General features: G+C 34.4%; 1 protein-coding gene across 1 annotated transcript in view; it reads right to left on the bottom strand.

The window, feature by feature from the left end:
* Window positions 1-1,061: 1,061 nt before the first annotated feature.
* Window positions 1,062-21,380, bottom strand: part of LOC149786180 (apolipoprotein D-like) — a 33,532-nt gene continuing 13,213 nt past the window's right edge. Inside the window, exons 2-5 of the mRNA XM_089976537.1 lie at window positions 18,604-18,734; window positions 17,134-17,219; window positions 15,924-16,016; window positions 1,062-1,392 (exon numbers count right to left, since the gene is read on the bottom strand). Coding sequence (XP_089832663.1) covers window positions 1,256-1,392; window positions 15,924-16,016; window positions 17,134-17,219; window positions 18,604-18,734 — 447 coding nt within the window. The 3' untranslated portion in view covers window positions 1,062-1,255. The remainder of the gene's footprint in view (window positions 1,393-15,923; window positions 16,017-17,133; window positions 17,220-18,603; window positions 18,735-21,380) is intronic.

Here is a 21,380-nt window from a genome sequence, read left to right as displayed (position 1 = left end):
CTGTTATAACTGATGCTCTATGTCAGTAATTTAAAAACATCTAGATAATACTTTATCTTGACAAATTATCTTTAGGTGTTGTCAACAAGTCAGCATCACATCTGCTGAAAAACAATACTTTTATTTTCAGCAACTGGCAACATTTTTCAATTCTTTCAAATGTATGAATGATTTTAAATGTATGGCAAATTTTTTCGTTCCTAGCAATGATAATAAAACACACTAACAAAGAGTCATTGTGTGCCATTTTAAATTGAACTTTTTTCAATAAATTTAATCTCCACTTCTGTAGAATCTTTGTATATTGATCTTGTAAAACTGGTAAGTTTTACTTTAAATTTTTATATGTAGCACATCTAATAGGCAATTTATTCTTTTTCACATTACACTGTGTTTTAACTATTTTGTAATCAGGGTTGATGTAATTTATTTCAATCTCATCAACCCTGAAGGTACTCTACAAATCTGCATCTTTACTAAAACATTCATGTACATATTTTGACATTTGAAATAAAAATGGAGTTTTATTCTATTGCATGTTATTTTGTAAGACAACTAGCTTTAAGAATTTTTTATCCCATTGAATATTGTAAACAAACTGGTATTTTCTATTTATACCGACATTGTTTCATATTAAACATGCTCAGTATCTATATTTCAGCTCTGAATAATGTTGAATTAAATACACCATACATCTGCGTCATTATCTACTTTCCACCAAAGTATTTGTTATCATTTTTGTGTTTGCTGCCCTTTCATCCTTTGGCTGCACTTTGCTCAGTTTTGCTAAATGACATAGGTTGGCTGGTCTAGTGATGTTCAAAGTAGTGTAGTGCACATTTTTTGAATTCTGAAATTTGAATTTATTTATTTTCTTTATGTATTTATTTATTTATTTTTGTATGTATTTAATATGCACATGATTCACCAAAGCAAATAAAAATGTATCAACAAATTAAATTTCAGTATGATTATGGACTCACTAAATGTACACCTCACACAGATGAATGAAGGAATGAATGAAGGAAAGAAGAATGAAATAATAAATGAATAGGAACGCATTATATAAAGAGCAAATGTTCCAAATATTTAATTACAAACAATACAAATAGGAAAATAACATAAACTGAGATGTATCATGCTCCAACTCTGGAACATTGGTAAAATTCAATATCAGTAAACAGTAATATTGGGACTAAGTGTAATGTGGCTTTAGGGACTGTGTAATGTTAAAATCTCCATTCTGCCCAGTTGTTTAGTTCGGACAATTTGATTGATCAGTCACAGAGAATCGGTTGATGTTGATACCATATGAGGACATGTACTGCAGCAGTTCCTGCATCTTGGCATCACTCAGACCATTCCTGTCTCGGGTCAAAATCCAGCTAAATTCTAAAATAAACAAAATTGGGATTAAATGTAATTTTCTAATCTAATCAGTTTTCCAAAATGTTTGTTTCCTCTTACTTTTAAATTATTTTTCCTTTTTTCATCCATCTATCTAACTGTATTCACTGACGAATTAATTTAATTATTCAGAAGTTTAATGATTACTTATAAATTCATGCAATTCTCAATTACTATTTATTTAAAATTAGATTGATTGGAGATATGGAAATTTTAACTTGAAAGCATTGTTGATACCAAGTACAGTTTACCTGTTTAAGGTACACAGTAGAAATATAAGATCTTTTGACATATGGAGACATTACATCAACAAAATCACACAGCTGGAGATCCCTACTTCATCTGCTGCTGGCAGGGATCTCCAGCTGTGTGATTTTGTTGATGTAATGTCTCCATATGTCAAAAGATCTTATATTTCTACTGTGTACCTTAAACAGGTAAACTGTACTTGGTAAACTGTACTTGGTATCAACAATGCTTTCAAGTTAAAATTGCCATATCTCCAATCAATCTAATTTTAACACTCCTTAACACTAACACCAGGCTTTCAAAAACAAAAAAGTTCATTGTTAGCCTTTAGAGTTAGTGTCCCTCTGCTAATAATAATAATCAGCAGAGATGAACCAGACAGAATTGAATTACAATAGTCCAGTCTTGAAAGTACTAATGAACACACAAGTATTTTAGTGGCATCAACTGAAAAATATTTGCGAATGGAGCTGATGCGTTTCAGCTCAAGATATGCAGCCTTGCATATGTTCATGACATGTTGGTGCAATGTGAGAGTACTGTCCAGAGTAACACCTAGGTTTCGTACTGATTGTGTGAATTTAATGTTGGTGTTGCTGATATTTATTGTTTGAGGTAAAGTATGTGAATGAGAAAGTCTTTGAGTTGTGATCAGAATGGCCTCAGTTTTATCATCATTCATCTGCAGCTTGTTACATGTCATCCATGATTTCACATCAGAAATGCACCTCTCTACACCTTGGATGGTAGCATCAACTTCAGTTGGTTGGCTAGATTTGTATATTTGGGTGTCATCAGCATACAATTTGTGAGACACTGGATGATGATCTATGACACTTGAGAGCAACTGAGTGTATAGAATGAAGAGAACAGGTCCAAGAACACACCCCTGTGGAACACCACAACATAGATCAACTGGGCTATATATACAGGAATCTAAATATTAATCTTAATAAAACTAAAGTTATGGTCTTTAGAAAAGGGGGTCCATTAAGGCAAAACAGAGTACAGAATATAGAAGGGAGTGATACTGATAAAGTGGAAATAATTTATTACCCTAGTCTTGTCTTGTTGAGGATTGGAAGATTCTCTAAAGATTAACAAATACTGCACGAAAAAGCATTAATGGCAATGGATATGTTTATTTGTAATCTGAAAATTCATTAATTAAATTGTAATGAATGTTTGAAACTTTGTTGAATTAAACATCAGAGGTATGGGTTTTTTGCCAAGATGGCACCCTTAAATGGGTACAATGAATGTTCCTAATTTTCTAAATGTAAAAATATATACTGCTGACATTGGTGTATAGGGTGAACTTGGAGGAATGCAATTTTAACATTTAAGGCAGGTTAAGTTGCAAATATTGGTTTAAACACTAAAATTGAATCAAATAACAGTATCAACTGGGTTACATTCCTAAAATAGACTTGAAACAGATTTGGTTTGGTGAAGTGTGGATGTTTCCCCGATTCTGTAAATGTAATTTTATTCCAATTTTTAAGCAAGAAGATAACAATGCTTTTCTATCAGACTGGAATACAAATTATAAAATTCTGACAAACTGTCTATATACAAACATAAAACTGATTTCGGCTTCGAAGATTATTTGAAATGCTTGCCTACCCATAAACACAGATCAGCTTTGACAAAACTCAGTGTCCTCCCACAATCTGTGAATGAAACTGGGAGATATGGAAGCCACAGAATCAATATAAATAAAAAAGATATTGTATGTTCTGTGCCAACCATGATATTTTAGGCAAAAATCTTTTAATTTTACTATGCCCTTTGTATACTTGCTTGCGTGTGTAAAATCTAATTTGAAATAACTTCAGGATTAAACCATCCATGCACAAGTACAATGAATTGTTAACTTCTAGAAATTATAAAATAATATGTTGATTGATAAAATTTGTTTATGAAGCATTAAAAATAAGAGATTAATATTTCTAGAGTAATTAGTTTTACCAAGATTGTGTATATTTGTTTATTTTCTCTTTTCCAGCTCCTGAAAATTACCAATTTGAGTTTCTGTTTAAAGTTGGACATATAGTATTTGATAACCAGAAGTATTAAATTGTAACATGTATTCTATAAGCATGTAAATATTTATGATAATAAACTATTTAACTGAATTGAATTAAACTGAATTGAACTGAACTGAATTGAATTGAACTGTACTGAACTGAACTGAATTGAATTTAACTGAACTGAACTGAACTGAATTGAACTGAATTGAATTGAACTGAACTGAACTGAACTGAATTGAATTGAACTGAACTGATGATGTAACTGACCAATCATCGGTCTTCCCCCATCCGTCACTGGCTCTCAATTATTGTTGTGTAACACATACCAACCTCATGGCGGGCTACGTGTAAATCATTAAGTAACTGCATATGGAGTGGTCTGTCTGAATTTACAACAGCTTGACTGGACCTTTACGAAGTTTTCTTTAGTTCTAACATTGAAAAATATATTGTAATTACTTATCTATATTTAGTCTAACTGTCCAGAAAATGTATGTTTTATTATGTGTTAAGTAATAGTTACCTGTTGAGAAAGAGGTGTGCATTTTACTTCACAACATCCTGTAAATGTGAGATCAAGAGCTCTTAAATGTAGAGGTTTCAAAGCACGTGAATGCATTGTTCAAGTGACTTGCACACCTCTTCCAATATCGTTAGCAAATGTAGTAAGATCAAAGCAGTATCTATCAGCTTTATTCGAACAAAAAATACAAATAATAATAAAAATGCAAAGAAAAAAAAATGGAATCATAACTATTTTGGAAAATGTCATTAGTGTTGTGGATATGACATGAGGGGGAGCAACAATTGCTGTTGCGGTGATGAAACATAACGAAAAGTAAATTCCACAAACATTTATATGCAAGTCTGCTGTAAAACATGCTTATTTCTTATTCTGACAAATTGTTGAATATTTTGTCAGACACACGCTTTTATTTTTATTTTGCAGTCGTGACCTAGATAAGTTCAGTATTTGCTAGGGTGGAGTTTTGACCTAGGTACATTCAGTATTTACTAGGGTGGAAATATGACCAAGTGCGGAGAGACCTAGGTATGTTCAATATCTACTAGGGTGGAGTTGGGACCTAAGTGCCTTAGAAAGAAAAGGTCTTAAAATCAATGCTAGCCAATTAGAAACCATGGTATACTCAAAGATTGAGTAACCCTTAGTAAACACAGACAGCAAAGGAAATGTACTGAAGCAAGTGGAAACATTAAAGTATCTAGGATCAGTTGTAAAAGCTAAGGGAGGATGTGAGGCAGATTTCAAACTGAGAATCAAAGCAGCCTAGCAACCCGTACAGAAATCTCTCATGGATTCTGTATGGAATACTTCAGGAATCCATATGGAAGAGATATGGACTGAAAAACTTATGGAATCGGACAATTTATTCCATATCAATTCCATAAGTACTTCACAGCAAGTGAAAATTCCATATGGAATAAAGTTGCAACTTTAACCCATAAGCACTTTTTTCCATATGGAAAGCAGGCTTACGTATTATAGCATCATGGAAAATACTCTCTGAAGAATTAATAACCTAAACTATCTGATTCAAACACATGCATGTCAGTTTTCTTTAATTTATTTACACAGATGTTTAAAAACAGACAAAGACATGACCAAAAAAGTAGAGAAAATGTAAACATGATAAGAAAATTAATATCTAGTAGTAACAAGCATATATGAATCTTTGGACTTAGAAAATTTGGTGCAAGGTGGATTTTGGGCTTGATCTGATGTTTATTCTGAAAAGTAATATTTTTGGCTTCCTATTAAAATATACTCTACAAAAATCATACCCTAGTGAAAATGTGACTTAAATTTCAGCAAAATCACTGAACATTTCTTGACATTCACTCAAATGTCTTTTTTCACTAAAATTATGGTATTTTAGGAGATTTTACCAACATTTCTGAAAATATCAGTGGGAATTTGTGATTGAAATTTCACTGAAAGTTTGTCAAATATTCTAAAAATATAGTGATATTTTGTGATTGTAATATCACTGACATTTCAGTAAAAAAAATATCAATAAGATATAATAACATTTATTTTTGGTTTCTTGTACAATTTGAATGATTTTCAGCAGCATTTATATTCCATGTTTCTGATAGCTGTAACTGTATTATTTTGGGCAAAGTAACTTCTTTCCACATCTTTCCGTGTTATATTTCTTTATCAAATTTTGTTATTGTTGTTGTTGTATTTTTGTTTAACTTAAACTGGATTTAACTGCCCTCAAACAAGTTTTCTTGTTTTCTGTTTTATATCAGAATTTCGCTTTTCTCCTGACCTGAATCTGATTTTCCTCGATATGGACCCTTTTTTAATATTATTTCCAAAACTTCTTTTTAAATAATGCGCTATCCGGTCCCATTCTGCAATGAGCTTTCTAATAAGTATTTGTTCCGTTTATTATTTAAAGTATGATCGCTGTAAAGAGCTTTCTGATTGGTCAAAATTTTGTACTTGCCCAATGAGTCGTTGCATAACAGAAACTGATGGAAATGCTAAACATGGCGATTCGAGCAGGATACAAAGTTTGAATAACTATTTGAAAAATGTGCGGCAATGAGATGGGAATGTAATTGGCCAGTCTGTATGAAAACTGTGCGCTCTAAAGCAAACTTGGATATAGTTTTGGCACTTTATCCACTAAACTAGCCTGATATTAATGCCGTTAGATCATTACTGAGTCGACTGCTTGGGAATTTCATAGGTCATTGTATCGTAAGCTACGTTTTTCATATTTCATTTATTCTCCATATCATTTTACTCACCTTTATTCTATTTCACATTTTCTATCTCTTTATTTTTTGTTTTTTCTCTCTTCTATCTACGTTTCTATCAATTTATTTCCTCGTATCTTTTTGTATTTTCCTCGTTTCATAGGGGAGAACAATTAGTAGCAACACTATATAACAATTAGCTTGATACATTCATTTGATTTTCTATTGTGACGCAATACATATATACTGTGATTACCTAAATGTGTGAGGTCAATGACTGCTGTTTTTGTTTGTGACTGCATATACAATATCTTGACAGGTATAGTTAGACTATACAGTGACACACTTCATGTGCACTGGATAATTAGTGGTGTGAGACCTGCAAAGTGAACACAATTCAAAACATAGGATTAGAATTAGAATGGCCAGAATCGCTGAAAAAATTGTTGGTGAGCCCCAATGCACCAAACTGAGTGTATATTTCAACACATATACAGAAGAAGGACAATTATACGCTCGACATGCAGAAGGATGTCAAATAATTGACTTTGGAATGGCAAAGGAAATCCCAAGACAAGGGGAGATATTTGCAGCTCTAAACCAACATTAACTGATATTGGGAAAATAGATGCGCTGCAGAATGCGGGCTTCAATAGATTTTGCCTATATCCGAAAGAAAGTGGAAAGAAATTAATAGAAGCTGGCACCCTAGAAGTAAAGGGGATAGTGGCAATGATAGAAGATGCCCCCCCTTTCACAAGACAAATAGAACAACGTGCAGTAGAAGTACATGCAATGGGACTCCCCATGGAAATAGAAACCAAGGAGATAACTAACAAAATCGCCAGAAAATTCAAGGCAAATGTTAAAGCACACAAGATGGCTACTATCTGGGGATTTGGACCCATAAAATCGGGCACTAGAATCCTAGTGATGGAAAGAGAAGAGGCAAAGAAGATACCACCATTTTTCTACGTCATGGGTTTCAGGATAAAAACGTGGTATAGAAGGAGTGAGATGGACAGGGTATGCCCCATATGCAAGCAAGTGGGACATGCACCCAAAAACTGCATCAATGGAAACATAAGACCGGACAACACTGGCACATATGCAAGCAAAGTGGCCACAAATAAAATAATAACACCATTACCGACAGAAATAGAACAAATGATAGAAAAGGCAAGAGAGAATATGGAGGGACTACAAACAGAAAAAGAAAATGTCCAGAAACCGGAAACAGTGCAAATAGAAGAGACAAACCGCCAGTGGGACAAATTTTTAAGCCCCTATAAAACTGGACCAGCCATAATACCAACTAAGGAGGTGATAACTCTGAGCAATAAATATGGTGCTCTACAAGGAATAGAAGAGGGAGAAGAAGAAATAACAAGTGGGGAGGAAGAAGATACAAATATCTCCGGAATGACCCCCTTGGATTGCTCGACACCACTGACACACAAAAGAATTCACAAAAGGAAGGCAAGGACACCCACACCGCCCTCACAAGAAGAGGGAACATTTATAGACACATCACCAGAAAAAAACAGTGAAAAAAAAGAGGGACCAAATGGAACGAGGAAATGAGGAGGAGAGGATAGCGGAGGGGATAATGAAGACGAGGAGACAGAGACTGGGGACTCGACAAAGGACACGAACACAGAGACAAATACGGATACATGGATATACCAGAACACGACGGAAAGCATGGAAACGGAAACGGAGAACACGACAGATGGGTCAGAATTTACGGAAAAGTCACAAACAATAATTGAGAATAGTTCAGGGGGTACCCAGTTTCCCCCAAAATATATTACTATAACTTAAAGAATTAATATAACTATTAATATTATCAATATTAAACGAACATACTTTGAATATTATTAAAAATTACAACCAGCGGCAACCTGGGAAAACAAAAAATGGAGGAAAAGAACTTCCGGATTCTGTCTATTAATACAAATGGGATTAACAAGGAAAAAATTACTAAATTAAGTACAATAACAAATTATGATATCTTGTTTATAAAAGAAACACACAATGGGTTCACTAAAGAATTAACCAAATTATGTGAAGAACAAATGGATGGGATTTTAGTTTTAAATAACTATGTAGAAAATGATATTAGAGGAGGAGTGGCAGTAATTATAAAATTATAAAAGGGGGATACAATGGGAAAGGAAGGAGGAAGGGAATTTTTTTAAAGGCAGATTATTACATATTATGATTGGAGAATTACAACTAATAAACGTATATGCACCAGCAAATAAATATAAGAAACAAGAATTTTTGAATAATCTTAATAAATATATTGAAAAATATAACATGGAAAAACTTATAATAGGAGGGGATTTTAACTGGGTGGGAGATGTAATAGATAGAAAGAGTGGAATTCTAACAACTAATGATTTAAGATTCAAACCAGAAATAGAAACCTTCGTTAATAACCATAAATTGGTAGATATTTATAGACATTTAAATATTTTAAAAACTGAATATACATATGAATACAAAATAAGTGAAGGCAGTAGGATAGATAAATTTTATGGAACAATTTTTAATAAAAACATGTACAAAGAAACAGGAATTGAGGATTTTAAAATATCAGATCACAAATTAATACATTTAGAAATAAAAATAAAAAATTCATCCAGATGGGGCACAGGAAGTTAGGAACATGGAAACTAAATTGTAAAATCCTGGACTCACAAGACCTAACAAAAGAAATTCAGGAAGAATTACTTAATTTTAAAGACAAGGGGAACAATGACATAATCAAGGAATGGGAAGAACTAAGAAAAAACTTTAAAAATATATCGATAAGACATTCACAAATAAGGGCATACAGGAATGAAAAAGGAAAAGGAAGCCATTTTATATACACTTAAAGATAAACATAAAAACAGTATCACGAAAGAAACAGAAGAAACTCTAACAAAAAAACTAAACAAAATAAAGGAAGAAGAAATTAAAGGGAGAGAAATATGGGCAGGTAAATATACAAATATATATAAAAAAGCAGAGGGACTATTCAAAAAAGAGGAAATCACGAGAGGGGGGAGAAAATTTTAGACAGAATTAAAATAGGGAATAAAATAACTACCGATAAAAACGAAATATTAAATCACATACATAATTATTATAGCGATTTATACAACTCACATACAATAGAAGGGAAAATCATTGATGACTATTTGGAAGGAGTAAAATGCGAAACGATAATGCCACATCATAAAATCTTATGTGACGATTTCGTTTCGCTAAATGAAATTAAGACAGCAATACAAAATCTATAACTAGGGAAAGCACCAGGGAGAGACTCACTGAAGAATTCTATCAGAAATTCAGTAGTGAGTTGTTGCCAATTTTAGAATGGTTGTATAACAATATACTATTAAGAAATGACAAAATGACTGAAAGTATGAGGGAGGGCACGATTACATTAATTTATAAGGGAAAGGGAGAAAGGGAAGATATCAAAAACTGGAGGCCCATCTCCCTACTTAACACAGACTATAAAATTCTTAGTAGGATACTAGCCGAGCGGGTAAAACAAGATATGGGGAAAATAATAAATAAAAATCAAACATGCGGAACCAAAGGACGAGACATACAAAATAATATTCTAAATATCAGAACTATCATTGATTATATAAATACTTCGGGTCAGAGGGGTGCTATGGTACTACTCGACCAGGAGAAAGCCTTTGACAGATTAGAACAAAACTATATACAGAAAGTTTTAAAGAAATTTGGATTTGGGAAAAACTTCTGAAATTGGACTAAAATCCTGTATAATGGAATTACTTCAACAGTACAGGTTAACGGAGCCAGCACAGATAAAATTGACATAAAAAGATCGGTGAGGCAAGGATGCCCCTTGTCGATGCTATTATACGTGATAGCAATTCAAATACTAAGTATAAAAATATGTGAGAACAACCAAATTAAAGGAATTCAAGTCCAGAACATAAAAGAAGAAATTAAAATGCTTCAGCACGCAGATGATTGCACTAACTTTATAAGGGATGCCAATTCATTCAAGTACCTTATGAGTGAATATGATAAATTCGGTAAAGCATCAGGTTCCCAAATCAACCACGGAAAGACCGAAATTTTAAAAATAGGCAACTGGAGGGGAGATCACTTTGGGATAACCCCCAATCTAATAAAAGGTATGGTCAAAGCATTAGGAATATACTTTGGCAACAATGAAGATAAAGAAAATTATAACCTTATTAAGAACAAAATAACCAAAAGTGTGAACATCTGGGCTCTAATGCCATTATGTCTCATGGAACGGGCACAAGTAGCAAAGACATATATGTATTCAAATATCAACTATATAACTAAATCAATTGACTTTAAAAATGATAGGCTAAAAATAATAGATAACCAAATTATTGACTATACCTGGGATTTTAAAACTCACTATATTAAAAAAGAAATACTTTACAAAGCAAGGGAAAAGGGGGGTTTAGCACTTACTAGTCCAACTATACTAAAACAGTCAAATATAATAAATAGGTTTAAAGATTTAAAACCCATGCCAGATATGGCATGGGAAGGACTTTACATATATTGGTTTGGTTTTTTAATGAGGCATAGGAAAGACATATACAATAATAATAAACTAAGCAGACTACTGGAAACACCCAAAAAGTTCAGGGAAATCAGAGAAATACTTATGAAATATAGAGACAGAACAGAACAGTGGGAATTAGAAAAAGACAAGACATACAATTGGATTAGGGAAGATATAACCGGGAAAACTAAGAGTAAAGTAGAGTTAGAAAATATATATGTAAACTGGGATAAAGCATGGGGAAACTGGGTGAAATTAGGGTCCTTAAAAATGCAAAGCCTCTGTTTCAAATACATGCATAATGCATGGTTGACTGGAGAAGTCGCAGTGAGGCGGCACATGATCAGAGTATCGCCGAAATGCCCACTGTGCAAAAAATACAATTTTACTAAAATACATACTATAATACAATGTGAAACAAGACAGACTCTAAGACAGAAGATAATTGATGAAATTAAAGAGAAGACTACATACAAGACGCAGAATCTACTATATCTTGACGGTAATTTTGACAAGAAAACCTTGTACACAGTGACAAATTACATAGTAGACACCATGATGAAATGTGGACAAATTATAAAAATTGGAAGAGACTGACGGACAACCCTCTGCAAATTGCAAACCTCCCATTTAGGGGAAGTAGGGGGAGGGACAGGGCCCTTTATGGAGCAAGTACTATCAATGAACCACAGGGCTATATCAAAAGGCGCCACGCAAAGTGAGCAGGTCTGTGGAAGAGAATGGAAAAAGCCCATAAAGGGAATTACAATAATACAACATAACACAAAAACTGACTCTTAACATTTAGTCTTACTTCTTTTTCCTTGCCTACTATATTCTCACTCTTCTATTTCTATACAAAATTTAGAACAAAAATAAACTTTAGAAATTTTGGAAATAAATAACTAGAAGACAACCTGCTCAAGAGGGGAGAAGTACAATAAATAAATAAAATACTGAACCCACCTCGAGCACAGTTGTCTTAATTGAAAAATACGAGAGTGACACCATATAGCAAACATATAAACCACTAGGGTTTTAATTTCACAACAACGCAACGCTATCTCGTCCAAAATCAAAATTATATAGCCTTTCGAGAGAGGTGATAGGACAACTGGGCTGAGATTTGAACACGGCTGAAGTCCCTACATAGAAACAATATATAGCAAACACAACACATAGCACCAACATATAACACACACGGGACGTAACAGACCACTAGCAAAGTCACCAAAAGAACAAAGGGAAGCAAAACCGAAATTAGGTGATGGAAATCTATTTCGGAAAACAACCCTTTAGACACACTATGGTCATTAAGAAAACCCCGACAAAATTCTAAATAAAACTTGCTTTGTAAAATCCTTTTAATAAAAACAACAGATACAACAAATCATTGGGGGAAACATAAAAATATAAAACTACTTTCTCTTTGATTAAGTGGGGGGGGGGGCATCTGTCTGGTGCCTCCCCCCCAAAAAAAAGTATGAAAACTGAACGCCAGGACTAGCATTTTGCTTTCTGTGCCATAAAGAGCTTCATAGTAGCGGCTAACGTGCTAAATAGGACAAGGAATTGAACCAGGATGATTTCGAAGTTATATAACTCAAAACTGATTAACTTCCAGAATGAACTTAAGAAGGACAACGTATAGATCACTGGTGGGAATTGTTGCGAAATACCCATGTCTATCAAAGATCATCATATCTTTGCGGAATTTGCTTGGTCCACACGTAGAATCATCTTCTAATATCATGAGGCATTAATGTGTGTATTATCAAAATATTCAAGGTGTGTTGGAATTCAGTGTAAAATAAGAGTAATTATATCATGATAAATGTTTGTCACGGCTGCTTATGGAACAAGGACTAATTCAAGAGACCACAACAGCATTATAGTTTGTACATTAATCAAAAATCAAGTCTGCAGTACAAGTGACATAAGGCAGGCTCATAGCATTTCTTTTTTTCATGCCTCGAATGGATGCTTTTCTGTAATTTTGCATTATTTTCACAGTTGAATTTTTCAATGCAGATTAATATTTTATATTTTATATATGTTTATGTGTTTACAGATGCCTGTGCATATGTTCCAGGCTTGATAATTTGATTTTTAAAATCACTTAATTATATAGTGTCAAGCCAAATTCTTCACATCATGTATATACTGTATATAATTGTACATAACAGATAGAAGCCCTCAAGGTAGATTAGTTCTGTAACTAATTAAGTTACCTTCTCTAAATAGTCATTATTATTATTATTATTATTAACTCCCATATCTCTTGCCTTGGATGTCATATAAGTACAACATCTGTAAAAAAAAATGCATGCAAACTTAATATCACCTTGGTTAATAAAGTCCTATTTAATTCATATTCATTATTAATTTGAAACCTTTTGAAATGTATGAAAAACTTCTGAAACTTCAGTAAAATACTATATAATGATCAAAATTTTACTGAAATCTCACAAAAGTTTTAGTCAAATATTTGTGAAATCTCACCAGACTTTTCAGTGAAATGAAAAAGACTCAAGTGACGCCATCATGGATTAGGTTTTGTATGCGATAAAGAAAATGAGGACAAGAAAAACCTAAATCTTATTTGATAATGTCTGTCAAAATAAAATTTATGATCCATTTTAAAAATTATTGTGAATATTTATCATTGATTCCCAATAATGTCTAAGAATCATTAGGCAGTTTAATAGAAATCTAATGGTTTAGGCAGAAAGCGCTTAAAAAACCTGTCTAAAATCCGCCTTAAGTATGCCTGGAAAATTTTTTATGGCATGAACTATTACCAAATTCCATATGAACTATTTACATATTCCACATGGACCATTTACAAATTCCATATGGTATATTTGCCAATTCCATATGGACTATTCACAAATTCCATAATGATTATTCACAAATTCCATATGGATTATTGCCAAATTCCATATGGAATTTTAATTTTATTCCATATGGACAACCTACAGATCTCGTGGACTAATTTGCATATTCCATGAGATTTTCCATACGGAGTACATACGGAATCCAAACATTTCCATATGGATACACTGAAATCCATAAGAGTGCTTCAACTACAGAATAAAAATGTCCAAATGGATATTTCTGTAAAAGTATTTATGGATTCCATATCCACGTGAAAAATTTTGTACGGGAAATGTGGAAAGACTTACCAGGTTTAGCCTGTGATCAGAAGATGCCAGTCAGAGTTAAAGGAAAATCATATAAAACAGTGATAAGACCAGTACTGATAAATTGAGCAGACAGATGACCACTAAGGAGGAAAGAAGAACTCCTAGAGAGACCAGTACTGATATATTGAGCAGAAGGATGGCCACTAAGGAGGAAAGATGAGCTCCTAGAGAGACCAGTACTGATATATTGAGCAGAAGGATGGCCACTAAGGAGGAAAGAAGAGCTCCTAGACAGAACAGTACTGACATATAAAGCAGACAGATGGCCACTAAGGAGGAAAGAAGAGCTTCTTGAGAGACCAGTACTGATATATTGAGCAGACGGATGGCCACTAAGGAGGTAAGAGCTCATAGAGAGACCAGTACTGATATATCGAGCAGAAGGATGGCCACTAAGGAGGAAAGACGAGCTCCTAGACAGAACAGTACTGATATATTGAGTAGACGGATGGGCACTAAGGAGGACAGAAGAGCTCCTAGAGAGAGCAGTACTGATATATCGAGCAGAAGGATGGACACTAAGGAGGAAAAAAGAGCTCCCAGAGAGAACAGTACTGATATATTGAGCAGATGGATGGCCACTAAGGAGGAAAAAAGAGCTCCTAGAGAGACCAGTACTGATATATTGAGCAGATGGATAGCCACTAGGGGGTAAAGAAGAGAAAACATAAATGGGAATCCTATGGATCTCACTCAAATAAAATAAAATAAATGAAGATATTGGCCAAATCATTGGAGTAGCTTGTATCATTGACAAGGTTCGGGAAGCCAGACTACGGTGGTATAATAATGGGAATGTGGAACGGAGGGAAGAAAACAGCTGCATCAGAAAAATCATGTAGGCAGAAATGTATGGATAACGGAGCCGAGGACAGCAGAAGAAAAGATGGATGGATGTGGTACAGAAGGACCTTGAGTGAACCTCAGACTTACTGCTAAAGATACTGGTGACACAGATGAATGGAGAAAGAGAACTCGTGTGGCTGACCCCTTTTGAGTGAGGGATTAACAGCTAGAAGAAGAGAGATTTGTGACCTAGGCACATTCAGTATTTTCTAGGTGGAGTTATGACCTAGGTGCATTCAATATTTGCTAGGGTGGATTTGTGACCTAGGTGTGTTCAATATTTACTAGGGTGGATTTGTGACCTAGGTGCATTCACTATTTACTAGGGTGGATTTGTGACACGTGTGTTTCAAATTTACTAGGGTGGATTTATGACACAGGTGTGTTCAGTATTTACCAGGGTGGATTTGTGACATGTCTGTTCCATATTTACTAGGGTGGATTTGTGACCTAGGTGTATTTAATATTTACTAGGGTGGATTTGTGACACATGTGTGTTCCATATTTACTAGGGTGGATTTGTGACACAGGTGTGTTCAGTATTTACTAGGGTGGAGTTGTGACTTTAATGGATTAAATATTTACTAGGGTAGAGTTTGGACCTAGGTACATTCCCTTATTCTTCTCTAAAAACATTCTGCAGGATGCACCATGCCATGTGTAGGTTTACTAAGGCTGTTTGACAACCTTAACACTGAGGAGATGGGGAGGGGGATTTGGCATGGACACACCCCCATAAAGAAGTAGTAATTATTATATTCGGAAATATTGTAATTTTTTGGGGCAAAAACATTAATATATAAGCTATTATGCTAAAATGTTGACATTAATGATGTGGCTCATGCAGTTCGTTAAACCAGATTTTACCTATTTTAAGGAATCCTCCAAGCGAGCTGCAAGAGTATACGATGGAGTAACTGTTATAGTCTGTGTCCAATACCCAGTAATCACCTAATGGTCCTGCGAGTGAAAATAAGAAAAGTGCAAAAATGCAATCAATCTTATAAAGCACACATGTACAGATGCGCAGTCACTCATATTTATTTACCTCAACTCAGACTAGGTGGGCACTGTATTTTATCCATCAAAATTGTGCTTTTGTGTCATACATGAAACAGTACTTGCAGTAAAGGAGCTTCCTAAATCATTGAGGTTTTCATCATGACTCTTCCAGATTAAAAACACTTTTATAAATAAATCTTTGGATGTTAGATGGTTACAACTGGAAATCTGAGGATGGGTGGTCACTATGTCAATTTGTCTCTAAAAGGCATATAAAAGAACTTTGGATTTCTCCATGTCAATTTGTCTGAAAAACAAACAGGCATATAAAAGAATTTTGGATTCCCATGTTAATCTGTCCAAGAAAGGCATATAAAAGAATTCTGGATTTCACCATTTAAGTAACCAACAGCACTGACAATTAGCAGGTTCCCTCAAAAGACAATGGTTTCCTTTTTTTTATTTTTTTCTTCTTCTGTAAAATCATGTATTTTAGGTATGTAGACTGAGTCAAATGTATCAGAGAGTGATTTACAAATGAATGAATATAAATATAATATACATATATATGTATTAATTTCATTAAGACATTTCCTGCATTTACATCAACCACAAGTTCTGTTCCCTCACAAATATTAAAAAATAAATTAAAGGTTCATCTTGAAATACACGTGCACTGTATCCATCGCTACTGGTACGAGCAAAGAATACTGATGATAGAAACATAAGCTTATTACATGGCCTAGCAAACTTAAACAACCTTACATCCAGTCCTACCTGCATGAAATCAATAACAAGATAATATATCCTCTCAAATGTTGAGTACAACATTTGTTGTATTTTTAATTCATTGACAGACATAAATGTCAACATATCTAAAATGGGGTGGGAAAGGTCAAATGAAATCAGACTACATAAATCAGTCGCATAATTGGTACATCAGAGTGAGTTTTTGGCTCAAGCAGATCAGTCACACAATTGGTACATCAGAGTGAGTCTTTGGCTCAAGCTGAGTCACATCATTAGTATATTGGAGTAAGTAGTAGGCTAATGATCAGAGTAAGGTTAAACTTACCACTACCAAATTTTACTTTTAATTTAGCAGGCTCGTTGGCGTCCGGGGCATATGCATCACCTATAGCTACATTGCTCTTCTTTAAGCTGAAATATTAAATAATAATAATAATAATAATAATAGTAATAATGAACAAACAGGACTGCAGAGTGTAACACATAAGCCCGAGCTTCCATATTTTGTACTACCCACGAAGACTAAGATTCTGAAAGATGCAGATTCTTGAGTCAATGTCAATTAGGGCTTTCATGACTGACCTAGCCGATGTCACCACGTTACTGTACCTGGTGGCAAAATATGTGAGCAATAATGGACAGTAATAAAAAAATGCATCATTTCAGAAACGAGGCTGTTGCTGTTTCAGGTTGTAATGACATTTTGCTGTGCTTAACAGGTGATACATAGGACTTGGGTCACAATTATTACTTCCGGTTCAGTACCAACGAATGGAGCATTTTTTCCTCTGATGTGGGTGGTGACAGAAGAGTCAGATTAGAGCATTCATTATATTGATTCAAAGGTAATAATCTTTATCATTATGGTGTGGTTGTTTGCATGTCATTAGGAGACAGTGTAGTGAGCAATCTGGCGTTGACATGATCCGGAAGTGAAATCTGTGACCCACTGCACACTGCTTTGTTTAGTCTCTAAAATCTATGACAAGAACTGCACTGAGCATTCACATTTGAAGTTTAACATGGTTTATCAGGATTTGGACACAAAGGGAAGTTCAGTACCAAGAAACGAGCAAAGAATACTGATGATAGAAACATAAGCTTATTACCTGGCCTAGCAAACTTAAACGACCTTACATCCAGAGATACGATATAGGAAAAACAATTGTAATCGAGTCCACATGGCAGCTAGTATAACTAGTGGAGGAATAACCCTGGAATGTCTCTATCAAGAATAGTGTACAACAGTGTTTGAAGGAGCTAGTTACTCCAAGATTCGAAAGCGCTATTAAGAATAGTCTATGGAGGAGCAAGACACTACACGATTCAATGGCTCTATTAAGATTAAGAAAGTCACTCAATGATTCCAAGTCTCCGTTATGAATAGTGTTTGCATGAGCAAGTCACTCCAAGATTCAAAGACTCTATTAAGAATAGTGTTCAAAGGAGTAAGTCACTGAAAACTCGAAGGCGCTATAAGTCAATTATTAATTATGTTGATCTGTGATCTCAGGCTTGAATATTGGCTGTCCAGTATAGTATTCACACACCTTTGAAAGATAATATATATATATATATATATATATATATATATATATATATATATATATATATATATATATGCCAAGTGACATCAATTTTTTTCCCTTAATCATGTAGATAGAACTCCCTGATGTGAATATTGATGGATGGAAATGTGAATACTTTGTCCATTGCTTTTTCCAGAAAATGTTTTTTTTTAAACTATTGGAAAACAACAACAATACCACACACATACACACACTTGAATGCTTACAATTTGATGTATCCCTGATTGAGGACCCTGATGTGACTGTCATTTTTTAGAGAATAGTTTGCTGACACACAGCTGCTGAATGCCTCGAAAATGGCGAAGAATCGTCTGTTCTCGTACCACTTACCCAAATACTGAAACAGAAGCATGTTCACCATCAGCAATAACAGCAACTGTAGCAATAGTATCGTATCATAAAAGATTAGGAAAAATAAAAGCAACATTAAATAATGATGGAAATGGTGAGTAATCAGTTTGTTTGTTTATAAAGTTGGTCATTAAGTTAGATGTATATACAACGTGACCACGCTATAGCGCGCTCCGTTATAACGCAAATCGGATATAACGCGGTCGTGGCGTGGCTCCCGGAATTTCACATGCATGTACTTTTCTTGTGCACAAAAAATTATTAAAAAGTATAATAAAACGTAAAAAGTTGCTTATCATTTTGGGGAAGAGATCGCGTATGAATAATACAATACGATCGTGGCCTGGATCCTGAAATTTTATATGTATTTTTCTGATACAGGAAAAAGTATTTTTCTCGTACACGAAAAAGTAATTTTTTTTCTTCTTAAAAGTAAGAAGAAGAAAACACGCATAAACAGTTTATTCTGGGATCGCGTAGGTCTTCGCCAATGTCGCAAACTTGGATTGTTTTTCCTTACTAGCTGCAAAACATACCATGTGGCTTTTTTTATTTGTTGGCGACATTGTTGGCTGTTTAAACTTTTATATACAACCATTGGTTTGGAATGCAGAAATTCTGAGGCCCCATGATAGGAAGCCGCAAACTGGATATAAAATGCACTGAAATTTATCTATTGTTACATAAACAAATTCTTTGTACATACTGACAAACCATCTAAACAGTGCATTGTTATATCATAATCCGCTTATTCTGACATCTAGCATGAGTTCTGTATGTTGTGAAATACCCGATTTTTTGTTGTTGACATTTCTGGTAACGGAGATCAACTGGACGAGGCATTGTCTCGTAATCTATCTTTCATCGGATTTTCGGCTGCTCGCTAGTAATTAACATATTTACAAAGACTGACATTTGTATGTGGATGATAAGTAGAATTCCTCTTCGTTTCACTCAGAATTAAATCCTTCAGAACGCTCACGTTTTCTGTAATAATCCCTGTCATCAGAATACCTGCGTCTCTATCGTCCGTTGACCCTTTGTTAATTTTCAGACGCATGCGCGGAAGGCAGCATCACGCTACTACCACAAATGTATAAAAAAAAATACATTTTATTGGTTTATTCAGTAGGCACGGAGGGACAGTAACTAGAATAGTCTAAACGACGGCCAATTCCTTTATAAATATGTACAGAGATAAAGTAGTTTGATGAAATTTCAAAGGAAACAGATTACCTTTGAAGCACCGACTGTTATGAAAACGTACTCAGCAAATGGTAAAAATACCAGTCTCGATCATGCATTACAATTATTTGATGTTGCCGCCACAATAAGAAATGGGCATTCGTTTGGTTCTCCAAAGCTGTCCTTTAGAGGTGACTCCAATAGCGCATGCTCCCTTCATCAAAGAAAGCCGACTACAATCTTTCAATAACAGCAAAGAACTTTTCTTCAGAGGAAGTCAGTACCAAACGTAAATAAAAGTGATGGAATCTGATGGAATTTTGCATTTTCCAACGTGACTGGAACACGTTAACTGTGCTGTGAAAGTTTCCTTTTTGTAGGGAAAAAGTTGATGCCAACGGCGGCTTAAAACGCAAACTAACTTTTACCGACTTGGAACGTACTTTAAAGTAAATGTGCTTCGTCATTCGTTACGTGATTGTGCTATGTTTTTCCACTGAATTCAGACCAATATGACCTGTTACAAAATTAATGAATATTTTAATGCTGTGTGTGCATATTTTAGATGGAATCACGTGTATTGTGGATTCAATGTATATGATGAGGTTCGCAGGTGAGTACACGGTGTTGATATTCTATTCATGCTATACGTTAGACATTTATATATAAACAGGATTCACGTATATGTACCAATCCATGGTTCTGTAAATAAACTAAACTGTTATATTATGTCTTCTCTGTTTTCACTACGGGTGTATTTTTCATTTAATATGCATCAATTCAAAATGGTAATTGTGCCGACGAAGCACTATTTTACCGCCCGCATTTATTACCCCCCCCCCCTCCACATTTTTCGTTGTGGGGGGGTGGGTTACAATTACTTCAGCTTGGTTGCATATAACACGGTTCGGTATATAACGCGGTCGGGTTTTAATGGCTCCCAACTACCGTGTTATTGCGGGGTCACACTATACTTGTTTAATTCACTTCTTGTAATTTGTGCTATTCTCTCACATGTTTACAAAACACCTGTATATAAAATTAAGTTATTGATCGTGTTATGCTCTATGTAGAATAACCACTGAATTCAACTACATTGGGGATTCTTTCTGTTGTTATCTTATCACTTTTAAATATATTTTTGTTATCTTACTGTAAGTTGATGGTGCTGTGATCTCTGCTAAAACAAAAGCTGTTGTTCACGGATTGTTAACTGATCCAGAATAGTGTTGCTATAACTGGAATTTTGACAATTAATCTTAAAAAATATAATTTATGGGGTCCGAGAAAGTTTCAAAGTCAAAACCCGGTCTATATGACGAGGAGGAAATATTATAGTCTTTAAATTATTTGGAAGTGCAAGCAGTAGTGAAGTAAGGGTTTGAAATTTCTTTGATCCATCTGGGTTAACGCCTTCTATGCCATATAACTACTGTTTTCGTACAAG

The sequence above is a fragment of the Sinohyriopsis cumingii genome, chromosome 12 (genome assembly GCF_028554795.1).
Source record: "Sinohyriopsis cumingii isolate HCF-2022 chromosome 12, ASM2855479v2, whole genome shotgun sequence".
Taxonomy (NCBI): domain Eukaryota; kingdom Metazoa; phylum Mollusca; class Bivalvia; order Unionida; family Unionidae; genus Sinohyriopsis; species Sinohyriopsis cumingii.
This window is presented reverse-complemented; position numbering and strand designations above follow the sequence as displayed.